Consider the following 14,847-nt stretch of genomic DNA (forward strand, 5'->3'; position numbering starts at 1 on the left):
CGCATGAATTCAATTTTGAAAATTTTGAATGAAACTTGGTGGTGTTGGTTCCCATGATCAAGGACACACAAAGGTGGTGGTGATTTTCAAAATTAAAAAGAATTGCAAAATTTCAAATTGGGTAGAAACTAGAATCTGATTTGAAGTCTCTACTTTGCTTGATCCTAGTTTGAAATTGGGAAAGAATTTGCAGGGGTGGTTTTGAGAAAAGTTGTTCACCTTGATGTGGTCTTGGATGAGGTGCAAAGGTTTGACAAAGTTTAGTTTAGAAAACTCTTAATACAAGGCTCAAAGTGGGCAAGATATTAAAAGTGGCACATATGACCATGATCATATGTGACTAGGTATTTGATTTTATCTTGATTTGATTTGGGTTTCTTTGGTTCAAAAAGTGTTTATAAGTGTTTAGTAACATTCTACAAATAATGGCACAAGCCAAATTGGCCTAGATCAAAGTTTTGCAAAATGGCCATAAACACATGTGTGTGTGTTGAATTGGATTTTCTTATTTTTTTCCATTTTGGTTCACTTGATCCAAATGGGCATGGGTTAGGGTCTATTTAGGGTTAGATTAGGTTTAGTGATGGTTTCAAACCATTTGGGTAGGGTATGAAGGCATAGGGCAAGATTTGCTATTATGGCTAAGTGCCACATATGCCTCTATGCACTTTGTTATTTTATTTTTGGTTTCACCTTGAATTGGGTTGGTAAGCACTAGGTTAGGTTTGTTGAGGAATTTCAAATCATCTACACCAGGTAGCCATGGAAAAGTTTATCATTTGCAAAAAAAATAGCCATAGGCTTACATAGGCCTCTCTTCTTAATTTAAATTTCTTTTTATTTTGGTTTTCTCTTGGAGGATGAAAAAGAAGGGTGAGGTTTAGGGTTTTGAAATATTTCAAAGTAGTTCACATAAGAATTTTGGCAACAACACAATTATCAAGCATAAGCACTATGCATAGCACTTGATTCAATAAAAGTTTTTGTTGGTTCTCATTTTTGGAAACAAGAAATTCATTTTCTTCTTTGTTTGAAAATTTGGGATGTTACAAACCCTTCCCCCTTAAACAAATCTCGTCCCGAGATTTTAAGAAAAGTTAGGTTCTTAAGAGAGATTGGACAATTGGATTAACAGGAAAACATACTTGGCATGGCCTGAGGGGCTTCCGGTGCTTCTGTTGCCTTCATGTGGTAGAGGCGACCGTTGTGGTTGTTCTGGTTCCTTCTGGCTGCGAAACGGCGCTGTTGTTGGGCAGGTGCAGCAGGGTTGGTGGCAGTCTTGGCTAACCTTTTGGGGCACTCATTGGAGTAGTGTCCCACAACTCCGCATTCATAACAAGTTATTGTTGACTTGTCCTTGGGGGTGACGGGGATGGCATTGCTTCCAGTCCTCGGGCCAGTGTTGTTGTTGTTGTTGTTGTAGTTGTTCCCATTGTTGTTATTGCTGTTGTGGTTGTTGTTGTGATTGTTGTTGTTGCTCCCGGGCTTCGGGGGTCCTCCATTATTGTTGGAGTAGTTTGGGCGGTAGGTATGAGTAGTTGGCTTGTTGTATCTTGGGGCAAATCCTCCTGATGAGTTGTTGCGGTACTTCTGGGCATTGCTGGACCCATTCTGGTTCATCATCCGGCGTTTGTGATTCTCGTTGGCTTGGTGAAGCTTCCCTTCCATCTGGATGGCGGAGTCCATCAGGGCTTCTAGGTCAGCAAAGGGAATGTTGACCAGCACTGTCTGCATCTCATCATGCAGTCCGTTCAGAAATCTTTCCTTCCTCTTCTCATTGGTGTCGGTTTCGTCCGGGGCGTACCTTGAAAGAGTGAGGAATCTGTCGTGGTATTCTACAACGGACATCCTTCCTTGTTTGAGTTCGCGGAACTCGTCTCTCATCTTCTTGATCAGTCCTTGGGGCACATGGTATTTGCTAAACTTGAGTTTGAAGTCCTCCCAGGTCATCATTTGTCCCGCATTCATTGCGCTGGCACTTGTCCACCAGGCTCTTGCAGGTCCTGACAGGTAGTGGGTGGCGAATAGTACTTTCTCTGCGGCTTCAACTCCCGCAACTTCCAGGTTGTTCTCCATTGTCTGGAGCCAATCATCAGCGTCAAGTGGCTCTTCGGTCTTGCTGAACATGGGTGGGTTGGTGTTCTGAAAGTTCTTCAGCTTGGATCCAGGATGATCATGGTTTCCATGGCCTTGATTGTTCTGGGCTATCTGTTGCAGTGCAGCAATATTAGCTTGTCTTTCAGCTCTCTCAGCTTCTTGGTCTGCCATCATCATCTGCATCATCTGCATCATTGCATCCTGGTTGGTGCTGCGGGTTGGTGGGGGCATCTGACATTGAGGTAGATGATAAGATAAGAGGGAAATTTATATGGTTTGTTTGGTTCAAAGTTCAAAAAGTTTCAAAACTTGAGTAGTGTTGAGGGGGTAAAACCAACAACACTTTTTCGTTCATTCCAAACAACACACATTACAAAGCTAACACACCGTTGGTTTGAAGAACCATTCATTCGTTCTACGATACAAGGGGATCCTGATACAAACTCACACCTACTCCAGCGCTTTAGTGATACTACTCTTCAGGGTGGATTCTTCGTCTTCACGGGTAATGTGCTTGGCGAAAGGTGAGGGCGTTGTCCAACTCCTTGCGGGTCTTGTACAGCATGAAATCCAGATGTGTCACATAGTGGTTCATCTCCGGGTGCGGTGGCATGGTCATTGGTCTTCCCATGGGGTCATGTCTTGGGTAGTAGATGAAGCGAGTGTTTTTGAGCTTGTTCTCATTTTGTCCACACAGACGGGCAATTGCTTCTTGCATGGCTTTGACTAATCTGATAGTTTTTATAGGTTTCAAAGTTTGCACTGTTCACTACTTCAGATTTCCATATCTTTTATTATTTCACAGCCTAAAATACAAGGTATTTCGAATTGATAATTTGCACGTTCATAGAATACATCATTGCCTATGTCAAGAATTTTGTTCAAAAAAATTGGAATTTCAGATTACCATTTTCAAAATTTTCAGAAGATGGCCTAGATGTAGGCCAAGCTTCAAAATATCGCACTCTCTTTTCTACTTTTTGTCTCTGCAGTTTTGGCAATACATGCACCTACCACAAAAAATACTTCGACTCTTTCAGCCAGGAATTAAACCTTACAGATGCAGCCAGAAAACGAGCATTTCGGTTTCAATAGATATAATAGTATGGTTCATACTAATAAATTTTCTCCAGGAAAAGATGTCAGATTATGCATGCACTACACATCTCTGTTTAGCATTGGATGCTTTAATGAATGCGGGATAAAGTTAAGAAATAAGGAAAATATAGGTAACATCGACACCGGGGTTACAGTGATGTATCTCCATGTCATCTGTGATGGTTCTGATGGCTGAATGCCACCGATATTTTTTCTATTACAACACAACTAACCACAATCGTTTCTATGGAAAATAGTTCGGTCCACCTGGCTACGATGATTGTTCAAGAAAGAAAACTGCAAGAGTCCGATGAGGCACAATCAGAATCACACCAGAATGCCAGATTGGAAATGAGAGCGCGAGCGCTTCTGGGAGAGATCAACCCATTGCTCCAGAGTCTGGACGGTGAGCCATCAATGGCAATGCCGCGGACTCTAGATCCAATCATCCAGCGGACTGGCAGGTTTACCGACCTGATCCCCAGAAAGACCTCCTATGAGTGGTTTAGCACCGGCGAGACGCATATTGTAGTGGACGTACTCCAGCCCGCGGTACAGGTCCTGGTTATGAAATGCCTTCGCCTCGTGCACCTTCTCAGATACGTGCCAGTTGATGTTGTGCCTTTTAGCGCCAAAGCATGTTTGGCTTAAGATCCGAGTCGCAAGGGTTTGCAGCTCAGGTGTGTCAGTCCCATGCACCGACCACCAACAAACTACAAGTTGAAGGAATACAGGGTTAGAACTTAACTTCATTCTTTTAGTATGAAATGAAGTACTACTAACAATGATCGCAATGGATACATTAATATTGTGGAAGTCAAAGTGGAACGAAATAAATGCAAACTTTGTTTCACCAGATCATGAGAGAATGGGCTCTACTTTACCTTGTGGTAATTCCATCATTTCCTTAATTGCTGATGAATCTGAACCCAAAGAACCCAACTTTCTTCTATATACTTCAGTTTGTGCTTTGACTTTCTTTGGATCATAATTACCATTGGCCATTTGGGTGATGCAGGCCTCAATACCGCTGATGACCTCAGGATCATCACATGCATGGTCTTTGTAAAATACCCTGGGGTTTAGCATGTAACCAGCAGCATGCAGTGGGGAATGCAAGTAAATATCCCATATCTTGTCAACCCAAGACAAAATATCACCATGCTTATCTCCAACATGGCGCATCATCTCTTATTTAGCACAATCCATGGCCTCATACAAGATACCCATTGGACAATCTTCACGCTCTAATTTAAACAACACCTTGACGAATGGAATTGTAACCTTTAAAACATCAGCCGCAGCACACCAAAATGCATCTGTCTTCACTATGTCACAGATATACCGGAAAGTACTGCTAGCATCCCAATCAGAGGAAGCCCATTCAGGAGAGTTAAACATCTCCACCAGATTTGCTCTCTCGGAAACTAGCTTCTCTAGTGTCAAGAATGCAGCAACATATTTCAAACAAGAATTGCTCACTATCTTGCCGTTTCCAACAAGTTTAACTGGCATCTCATTGCCATTTATAAACCTTGTTATTTCCTTTGCCATCGTTAGAACCTCACTGATGTGACCAAGTGCTGCAATTTTCCCAAGCAGAAAGTTGATGCAAAAGTCAGCACACAGCGGGAAGAAGAATGAATGGCGATGTTTCTTCAGCACTCTATGCCGTGCATTTTGCATATATGGCGATGCGTCATTCATGACAACTTGAACTATGTTACTGGCGCCAACTTCATCAACCACGCAAGAAATCATTTCTTCTAGCATATCCACGTCCTCAATGATTGCAGACACATCTTTGGATCTGAGGAACAACATGCCTTTCCTGCAATGTACCAAAACACTTACGAAGCTTTTTGCACCACATCCCCAACTATCCAGAATTACACTGCAACCACTTTTCTCCCATTCTTGCTTCAGTTCCCTTTCACGGGTCTGTGTTTCTTTTAGTTCCTCCAGCAGAAGTGATTTATATGTAGGAATTCCAACCTGAAACTTATTGGCAATCGCACGAACCGTCTCCTTCAAATATGACGAGTTTAGAACATCAGGCCCATGTCCAGCTTCAAATATGAACTTGCGTACTGCTTCTATTGTCAGCAAATCGGAGTGACCATTTGCCTCCATTAGTGGTTGCAATTGTTGTAGCTGTGATGGAGAAGACATGTCACAGAGGAACTAGAGTTAACTCGCTGTCCTGAAGAGTTTTTTGGCTTCTTATTCGTCAAACAAGGATTTTGATAGTTTGGGCAAGTGGCTTCTAAAGTCTGGTCTCCCTGCAATAATTAACAGCTTTAATAATCGTAGCAGTCATGTATCCAAATCGCAATTCTCATATATTACTGGATTCTCACATAACAAGACCACACATGACGTACAACTACTAAAATGATCCAACATGTACCATAGCTAACACAGAAGAGAATAAACAATACTACTTGATGCCATATTTTATTCCGTGTAACTGGTATCAAGGAACTATTGCCTACAGTCCGAAACACATTCACCAACTGCCAGTAGATAAAGACACGACTTTTCACAAATAAAAGGTTTATTGCCGTCACGGGGCAAAACAATCTTTTCGCAACTATATGATGCATGAACAGTAACCATGACAATGCAGTTGAAGATTTCCCATCTTCAACATAACACCTTCAAGAAGTATGTAATTTTTTTAACTGATAGACAACATAATTCTTCCTTGCAGATACAAACAATTGTCTAGTGAGTTGCCACATGAGCCATACAAAATATTCCATTAAAGTAAAACCCGTTGCCAATTTTGGTAATACCAACGGAGCAGTTTCGTAATATTTACAGACTAGCTATATTCTATTACAAACAACGTGCTGCAACTTTTGAAGCTGGCGGGGAGCTCTGTACTTTACTAAAAAAAGGGAATGGGAAACCAAGCTGGTCCAAGGCCTGGAACTAGGGTCAGCTGAGAATTAAACAGCCATTGTAACATTAGGCCATTAGCAGAATGAAAGCTGATTTCTACAGTAATAATATCCCTGCAAAACCAGACATGTGCAGCAGAACTACCTTTTGGTGCAAAACTTAATCCCCACAATACCATATTCACTTTGTAGATATGCCCCATCCAGAGTATAAGCCCTACCCTGTCTACAAGTGCCCCCACCAGATCACCACCCAAAAGGGGGGAAATGTAGTGCCTCCTCAGTTCCATAATATAAGATGTTTTGGTAACCTAAAAATAGCCTATAAAGGTCTTATATTTAGGGATGGAGTTAGTACTACTGTATTTAGCATCGCTAATCAACCTAGGACATCTGATTGGTCACTCTAGTTAAATCAAAAGGCAGTGTTATATGGGAATGTGTGTCATAATTTATTTCCCCAAACCGGACACCCTGAATCCGTGTAGGATATTTGCCATATCTGAATTCTTTTTGCCGAATCAGGCACCCGAATCCGAGTCGGATTCCGGAACCGTGTCGGAGTCCGAGTACCACTTACAGAACACCTGCTGAGCCAAGACCTGAACCTAAAACTGGGGAAAACTGAATATTTTCTTGTAGATATACTAGGATTAAGGAACCTAATGGTCCCTCACTTTGTTCAGCCCAGATCCCTGAACAGAGCACGGATCACAGTCCATCTCTTTCCTTCAGGGGCGATCTAGATGGTGTGCTGCTTTTGCACCGACACACCCAAAATTTGTGCAAGCCAGCGCGGGATTCAACTAATCACCGGATGATAAAGAGAAAGATAGCAAATGCTCACCGATGATTAAGTCGTTAAGACCGCGGACGGGGCTGAGGAAGAAGCGACGGGACGACGCGACGAGGGGAGGATGGGGGCGGCGGCGACGGCGACGAGCGCGTGAGAGGCGGAGGAATTGGGGCTTGGGAGGGGCGAGGCTTCTGCGGCGACGTCAGCTACGGTGCCAGGGCTTAGCGGTGGGGTGAGGTGCGAGAGATGGATTCAGAGCCGCACTTGTAGCCGCCGCCGATCTACGCGAGAGCGGGGTTGTGTATAATTTTCACTTTGAGAATGGAAATGCGGCGGGTTCTTCCCAAATTCATCCACGCGTCGGCCGCCTCAGAGCCGTTACCACTGTTCTCTGGGCACTCTCTATACAAGGCCTCGCCCCATTCCTCATCCCTCAGATGGGCTGATAGGATCCTGGGCCTCGTGCCGCCTTGTCAAACAAAATTCATTGAACCAAGCACAACCTGATGAAAAAAAAAAAACACCAGGAGCCAGAAAAAACTCACTGCTATGATCAGCTTATTGGTTCCCCATTTCCATTACCAAAGTGAAAACTATATACATATACATACATATCCTGGCTAAAAATCAGGTCCACTCATGCTACCATGCTTCCATATGTGTAGTGTATATCAATATATTTAATGGGGGAAACTTGTCACTGAGAAGTGATGAGCTTCTACCAATTGCCAGGAAACGGCGAAGCGTTGGAAAAATCTGACGGCTGTTATGAACACGGGGACTCACTCAGGCCATGAACCTTGGCTCTCTTCGTGCCCACTGGCGAGCCACGCTCCGTGTCTGCGTCCGGGGCGGCTCTGCTCGTGGACGGCTGAGGTGAAGAAGCCGTCACCGCTTCGGGTTCAGTTCTACCTCTGGACGTCGATTCGGACGGCTCAGTTGGGGTTTTCAGTGGAACAGATCTCCCACTGCCGTTGCCAGCCTTCTGCTGCTCCTCCAGTATCCTCTGCAAGTATTTCGCGTGCTCTTCGATGCGTAGCTGCAATTGCCTTTGCATCTGGCAAGTTAAACACAGTCACAGATTGTCAGAAAACCAACAACCTCGGGGCAGTTTTCTTACTCCTACATGACTTTCAGGTTCGGATATCTATCTCTGGTGAAATGAGCTTATGTCAATAAAAGATTGCATTCTAGATTTCTAGAACGCACCTCCAGTTGTTCATGGAGCTGCTTCTGAACCTCCAGTTGCATCCGTAGAGCTTCTGCCAAGTTCCTAAGGAAAGTAGGGAAGATGACATAAATTTGCAAGGCCATGGTGTCTACTATGCATACTCAGGTGTAGCAGTTCAGAAAGCTCACTTGTTTTTGCACGGATCACTTCCACTACTACTTGCTTGTACCCTCTTGATGTCCGAGGAGGCCTTCTTGTCTGCATACAGTATTATGCATCAGAATTCAGAATGGTGAACTTGTAAAGCACCCATACATATATTACTTTGCAACAGCATTTATCTTTTCTTCATTTTTTACCTTCTTTGGTCATCTCTGGAATATACTTTGCATGGCGATACTTCTGTGAAATAATAAGAGACAAGACGTAAGTAACGAAAAAAATAGATGTGATATTTGATCTTTTTCAGTGGAGATGGAAGATTATTCTTTAGTATAGTACCTGTAAATGGCTCTTTACATGATAGATGGTGAGGCCGTCCACTTTCATAAGTTTCAGCACGCCCTTGGGAGTTGCTTCTGCACAAGATATTCAAGTGAACTTTTTAGAATGAAAAACAGAGAGTTACATAATATGCGGGAAATAAAACGATAGAACCACCACCCTACTTTCAGGTCCTTCAAGCTTGTTCACGGCCTCTACAAAACGCTCATGGAGCTCCAGTGTCCACCTCAATCTTGACTTGTTAGATGCTGCAGACGCAGAAGATGACAAGGATGCACTAAGCGGTACTTTAGCCGGAGATCCCAGACTCTGCACACTCTGATTTGAGCAGGATGATACTGGAAGTGATGACATTTGTGGCGCCGGCGTGTTGTATATGTCCTGAAAAACAACATATCAAATTAGGAATTATAAGATTTTAACCCTCATATTACAAAAAAATATAATGTCTCAGCAAGGGCAATGAACTCACATCTAACTGAGGACTCTCCTCGTTATCAGTGATGGCAATTCCTAGCTGCTCAGACAAGTATTGGAACTCCATCTGCTCGGCGAAAGCAAAGGCATGGTTTTCACCATGGAAGCTGCCATCTGAAGCATCTCCAGAAAGATTGAGAAACTCCTTTATGTCATCTGACTGTTCCGCTTCATCATGAACATTGCCAGTATCACCACTGAGTTGCAGGGAGGAGCTTGAAGACTGCCCTGGGAAAGCTTCTTGCTCAAACTTGGGAGGGTGAGGCAGGAAAGGCAAAGCACCCATTTGCCGGCATGGTGCCTGCAGGTTTATCGACGATGACGAAAACAAACTCGTGCAGAACGTTGAAGAATTTGAGGCCATAGGGTCTGAAAAATTGGGATGCGAGACGTGCGACAACGGGCTTTCTGGGTCAGATTCAGAGTTTCTTTTCTGAAGGTTAAATGGTAGGCTACTCCTTGGCAAGCTCGACGATCGGATCAGCTCGGTCTTGATGCTTGATGACTGACTAGTAGATGACAAATTATCATCCAACAATCCAAGATGATCCAATTTATCATCTAGGAGCTTATGAACTGAAGATTGTGTGGATCCACAGGCATAAGAATGGGCTGTTTTGTCCGGCACGGCGATTGGCTTCGCAGCAACAACACCCTGGGAGCTCATGCTGCTTCAGTTGATTAGCTGACCTGATCTTACACTGCTCAGCACATCAAAATAGATGCTTGTTAATACTTATCCAAAGAAAAAGTTCAGAATGCAAACACTATTCAGAAAATGTCGATGCAGAAGTTATTCACAAAGAATTTTTTTTGTACATGGATAAGAAGCTTGTCTATGACCACAGAGACCATTATATGCTGCAGCTGCCGTTATTACACAATGTCATGACTTCTGTCTAAGTAATAATAAAATCTGTGATGTGCCAACAGGAATAGATCTGAATCAGTGGTTATTAGCACTACTGCATACATCACAAACTACATGTCCACATACCCACACACTACCCATGCCCAGGTTCCAAATTTGGAGCATCAGAGGTAGGGGTGAAAACCGATAGCAGGTAATTTCTTGGAACAATAAGAAGAAATTCGTTTGGAGACAAATCACTGGTTTACTAGCACAGCCCATGAAAATTCCTGTCAATGCACAGGAAACGAGAAGGGATAAACAGGAACAAAATTCTGAAAGAGGACAAATAGAGCACATCGACCAGAAATGGAAAAAAAAAGGAAAAGATCTTTATTCCCCTTCCAAATTACATATTCCAGCACTAACCAATACTATAAGAGTTCGCCTAAAAATATCAACGGAAGCATGGCAACATCGCCAAAACAATACAAAGGAGGGGACAAAGAACTATGGCCTCTAGAGCCTAGATTGGAAACAAGGAACCTAGGAGACATCGGTACGCAGACGAAATGCTTGAGATCTTTGTAGCCCCAGTCTCACCTGGAAGAAGAAGATGTGTAGCAGCGCCAGGAGATTCAGAATCTGGAAGGAAATCCTCTCATTCTGCTATCTCCACTCTCTTCTTGTCTTATCCAACACGAACTCTCCTTCCCTCCGTAGAGCTTTCTCTAGAGAGGGAAAGAGTCAGAGACGCCTATAAAGTCTCATCTCTCTTCTCGCAAATCATTGGTGCTTGGTGACTACACTGCTCTTTTCTTGTACTACTCCTACTCCATTCTGGTTGGCTGCCGTGCTTCGGTCTTTCAGATGGCCTATTAAATGTGTAGCCTTTGCTTGTATTTTCCTATTTGTGTTTTGATTATTTTCTGATTTCCAGTCGATGTTTGCTAAAATGGACTCCCTGTCAGTTCCAACTTTTTAAAATCTTGAGAGCAGAAGAGGTCAGTAGTTTTTACCACAAAATGCCAGCAACCATTTCTGGTATATATTCTTTTCAAGGGCCTAACATGGCCATTTGTGGCTGTGATTTGGTGTGTCAATGTTATCACGTCTGTCCAATGCGAGTACTAATTACTACCTCCATTTCAAGGAATAAGGCGCACGCGCATCCCAAGACGAACTTTGACCATAAAAATTGAGCAACAAAATCTTGATTTATATTATATGTAATTATATTTTCAAACAAAAAGCTCGTAAAACAAGGACGCCTTATTTCTTGAAACGGAGGTAGTACTTTGTTTACCAAGTCATCGTGTTGCTATCTTCAGATAATGTTTGGCAACATGCTGTTATATCACTATTTTGTCTGAAAATCATGTGCGAGATAACAAGAGTGGTAACCGGTTAGTGCATAGTCAGCTAGATTTTGTGTATGTGATGCATTTTCGGATAATTGGAGCAAGAAATTCACAAGTATACTCTATTATACTATTGTTCTATTGGAATTAGTGAAGATATATATATATCAGGAAGGCATATGAAATAGCAGCCTTCCAGATTATACTAGTGTAGAAGTCATCACATTTTGTGAGCATGTCTAACAGGCCCCGTATAACCCGTCCACCCCGTAAAATTCCGGCGGGATACGGGGCAGGCGCGATATGGGCCGTCTAGCAGGCCCCGTATTCAGGCTGGCCCGTTTCGGCGGAATACGGGGCCCAGGAAATCGGCCCCGTCGCCCCCTACTTATACTGGGCGCAGGTGCGAGTGAGGGGTTAACCCCTCACTCGCAACCCTAGCTCCGCCGTGCGCCGCCGCCTCCTCCATCCTGCTCCGGCGAGAAATTCCTCACTCCCCCGCGCCGCATTCCACCCCATCTCCGGCATGGACTCCCGCCGCCGCAGTACTGCCTCGCCGGCGAGCGGATCGAAGCGATCCCGCTCGCGGACACCGTTGAGGAGGCGTGGCGGCTCAAGTGCAAGAGATCCGCCGCCGGGAGCCGCCGTGCGGCGTACCGGTACGCCGGCGCGCTGTACGTGCCGGATTCGCTCCGGGAGTACGCCGCGGGTGGGCGGTGGTACCGACAAGACCCGCCGCTCAAGCCGATGAGCGGCGGAGCCTTCGAGAAGTGGCTCGCCGAGTGGCAGCGCGACCGCACGTCCAAGACGGCGACCATCGGCAGCACCAGCGGCGGAGGAAGCGGAGGCGGCGAGGAGGAAGAGGAGGCGGCAGAGGAGGAGGCGGCCTTCCGGCGTGCGGTGGCCGAATCCGAGAAGGATGCCGCCGAGAAAGCTCGGGCGGAGGCAGAGGAGGAGGCGGCGGCCATCGCCGCCGTCCGGGAGTTCGAGGCGCGGGAGGCGCAGGAGGAGGCGGCCTCCATCGCGTTCATCCCCTTCGTCATCCTTGACGAGTAGATGTAGGATAGATGTAGTATGATCACAATGTATGTATGATCCGTAGTATGATCAACGAAGATGAACTTCCCGGGGTTTTATTTTTAAAAATACGGGGCGAAATATGGGGTCTGCTAGATGGAATGGCTCTTCCGTTAGCAATTTTTCGATACGGGGTGAAATGCGAGTGTTATACGGGGCAGCGAAATACGGGGCCCGTTAGACATGCTCTTAAGACATAAGAGGGGTTTGCAATAAGTGATCATTACTCCTCCGCAAGTATAAATTAAACTAGTCCAGGTAGTGTGTCTGACATAAGCATAGGCTTAATCAACCCAGGGGTAATAGAAAAATGAGATGGATGGAATCTGGGTAACCTCTGATGTAATCGAGAGGGCAAGCAACATCGGTAAACCGGGGAATCGGATTATCCAGACAAAAAATAATCACCTGTGAGAATCATAGTTACTAGCTCACCCCGGTGGGGCGGGGCTGTCATGCTCAAGTGAGGACAAATTAACTGATGGTGTGTGCAAGTGCAAGTCCGCTTCGAAAATGATGATGGCGATTTGTTTAGTTTAATTAGATGATGTGTGAGGCAGAACCTGCGTTCAATTAGTGGTCAGTGCAGCTACTTGCACAAGAGTGGATAACACGGCCCCATCAGTTCATTGTAAACAACTAGCAAGTGACAACTAAGTTTGTGTAAGTCTAGGATGACTCCTAAATGCTGGCAAACGGCCAAGCAAAGCCAACCAAAATTAAGCAAATCCATCTACTCACAAACCCCCATATCGTTTGTTTGTACGACAAAACAACTTCTAATCTTTCAACAACTAGTTGCAACCAAAGGCTAGCTTATTGGGTAAGCCCTGAACATGCACAAATCTATTTTGGCTTATAGATGTAGATACACCCACTACCCAAAAAATATTTTTCAACATGTCGAAAAAAATTGATAAAATATCTAGGTATACATCAGTACATTCTATGTCCCCAAACAAAGTTTCACGAAACTTGTGTAAGGGCCCTTTTGATTTATAGGATTTTTATAAGAATTATGTAGGATTTAGATCATATGAGAATTTTTTTCTACACTAGTTGTTTGATGTATAGGAACGTATTTCATAGAAACTAATTATATAGGAATCTTGTAGTGTCAATCGTAAAGGAAAAACATAAGATCATACCTCATGAAAAAATTCTTTGATATAATTAAAGAGAACTCATCATCTTATAGGATTCAATTAGGCATGACAGATTAATCCAAAACTTTTCCTATTCCTATGTTTTTCCTATCCTATGAATCAAAGGATCTCTAAGAAAGACAATTTTCGGTGCTTCAAAATAGCTTCTCACAGGATATTTATTATGTCTTTTTACACAGTTGAGAGAAAATATCTTTTTCCCATAAAATTTTGTGTGCAATCACAGCATGTCCGAGTGTATACTCAGGATTTTTTCACCTTTTTTAGATTTTAAATAAATTTCAAATGCCATACTAGGTGCATTTAGATCTATGAGCCAAAGCACCATGTCCATCCTTGAACATGGCAAAACTAGTCACAATGTGACACAAGTGAAAAGTAGTGCGGAAGATATGGCGACGAAATACTTTGTTTTTTCGATAAGGGGAATATATTAATATCGAAGATATCAATTACACCCAATCTCTGCAACAACGCAACACCCTAATGGCAGTACGGATGCACACAACAACAAAAAAAGAAAAGAAAAAAGACAACTAAGACAACACCCTAATGACAGTAACAATACAACCACCACCAAGACAACACCTAAACTCCAGACTCTTCAAAAGTGATGTCTTCAAGAAGGGAACATAGCACAAGCACCGTCATCACCCGATCAAAGATCTCAGGTTTTCACCTGAAGATAGTCCCCGCTCTCAAAACAATAACTTCAACAAGGTCACTGCGAGGCACAACCAATTAAGGTCAGACCTTGGATTTTCACCCTGAAAGGTAGGACTCTGAACTTCCCATGTGCTTCCGCCCCCGCTTCCATACTGTTGCTGCGAAATCCAGAAGACCAAGAAAGTCCCTCAACAACGCAGAGACTCGAAACTCCATTGGTAGTCCTCCAACCCAACCTTCATGATATTCTCTGCCTCTTTGTCTCCACCATGGATCAAAATGTCACTTGATGGTAACAAAGAGTAGAGCTTCGCGCCGCTCCCTCCAGATCCAAACGGTCAGAATAAAAACAAGGGTGTGCACGACCGAATACTACCCGATCCAGCGAACTCCAAGCATCAGTGCACTGTTACATCCGCCTCGGAGCCTTCCGGAACACACCACTCCGGCTAGATGAAGACGAACCGGCCACATGGAGGTCTCCATCTTCACACAAGAAGAACCCTAGGACCACCAGCTTTATTCTCCGAAGCAGACGAGTAGGCTCCCACGCCGCTATCTGTTGGCCAACGACGACGAAGGAGGACTCGGTGGACAAAATGTGCTAAAATAGTACAAATAGTACTATATGAAATACTTTGTACATAAAATGTGCTAAAATAGTACAAATAGTACTGT

The 14,847-nt window shown here is 43.9% G+C and overlaps 2 protein-coding genes across 2 annotated transcripts; both read right to left on the reverse strand.

Annotated features, from left to right (window-relative positions):
• Positions 1 to 3,304: 3,304 nt before the first annotated feature.
• Positions 3,305 to 7,191, reverse strand: LOC127312562 (uncharacterized). Its single transcript, XM_051343090.2, has 3 exons — positions 6,949 to 7,191; positions 4,080 to 5,477; positions 3,305 to 3,908 (listed from the first exon to the last, which is right to left on the reverse strand). Exon 2 carries the CDS (start codon positions 5,365 to 5,367, stop codon positions 4,387 to 4,389), a length of 981 nt encoding a protein of 326 aa, XP_051199050.2. The 5' UTR covers positions 5,368 to 5,477; positions 6,949 to 7,191; the 3' UTR covers positions 3,305 to 3,908; positions 4,080 to 4,386.
• A 256-nt stretch (positions 7,192 to 7,447) lies between these two features.
• Positions 7,448 to 10,790, reverse strand: LOC127312561 (protein PHOSPHATE STARVATION RESPONSE 3). The gene is made up of 8 exons (XM_051343087.2): positions 10,503 to 10,790; positions 9,045 to 9,750; positions 8,737 to 8,953; positions 8,570 to 8,646; positions 8,428 to 8,470; positions 8,257 to 8,326; positions 8,107 to 8,170; positions 7,448 to 7,954 (listed from the first exon to the last, which is right to left on the reverse strand). The coding sequence occupies exons 2-8, from the start codon at positions 9,714 to 9,716 to the stop codon at positions 7,664 to 7,666; spliced, it is 1,434 nt and encodes a 477-aa protein (XP_051199047.1). The 5' UTR covers positions 9,717 to 9,750; positions 10,503 to 10,790; the 3' UTR covers positions 7,448 to 7,663.
• Between the last annotated feature and the right edge of the window lie 4,057 nt (positions 10,791 to 14,847).

This window comes from Lolium perenne, chromosome 7, assembly GCF_019359855.2.
Source record: "Lolium perenne isolate Kyuss_39 chromosome 7, Kyuss_2.0, whole genome shotgun sequence".
NCBI classification, from domain to species: Eukaryota; Viridiplantae; Streptophyta; class Magnoliopsida; order Poales; family Poaceae; genus Lolium; species Lolium perenne.

Bases quoted from the DNA above. Each gene is read 5' to 3' on its own strand.
- LOC127312561 (XM_051343087.2), bottom strand. From the start codon at position 9,716: ATGAGCTCCCAGGGTGTTGTTGCTGCGAAGCCAATCGCCGTGCCGGAC. The intron at 8,647-8,736 runs GTAGGGTGGTGG...TATCTTGTGCAG, and splicing joins CAAGCTTGAAGGACCTGAAA to AAGCAACTCCCAAGGGCGTG. The intron at 8,327-8,427 runs GTAAAAAATGAA...TACTGTATGCAG, and splicing joins TCCAGAGATGACCAAAGAAG to ACAAGAAGGCCTCCTCGGAC.
- LOC127312562 (XM_051343090.2), bottom strand. From the start codon at position 5,367: ATGTCTTCTCCATCACAGCTACAACAATTGCAACCACTAATGGAGGCA.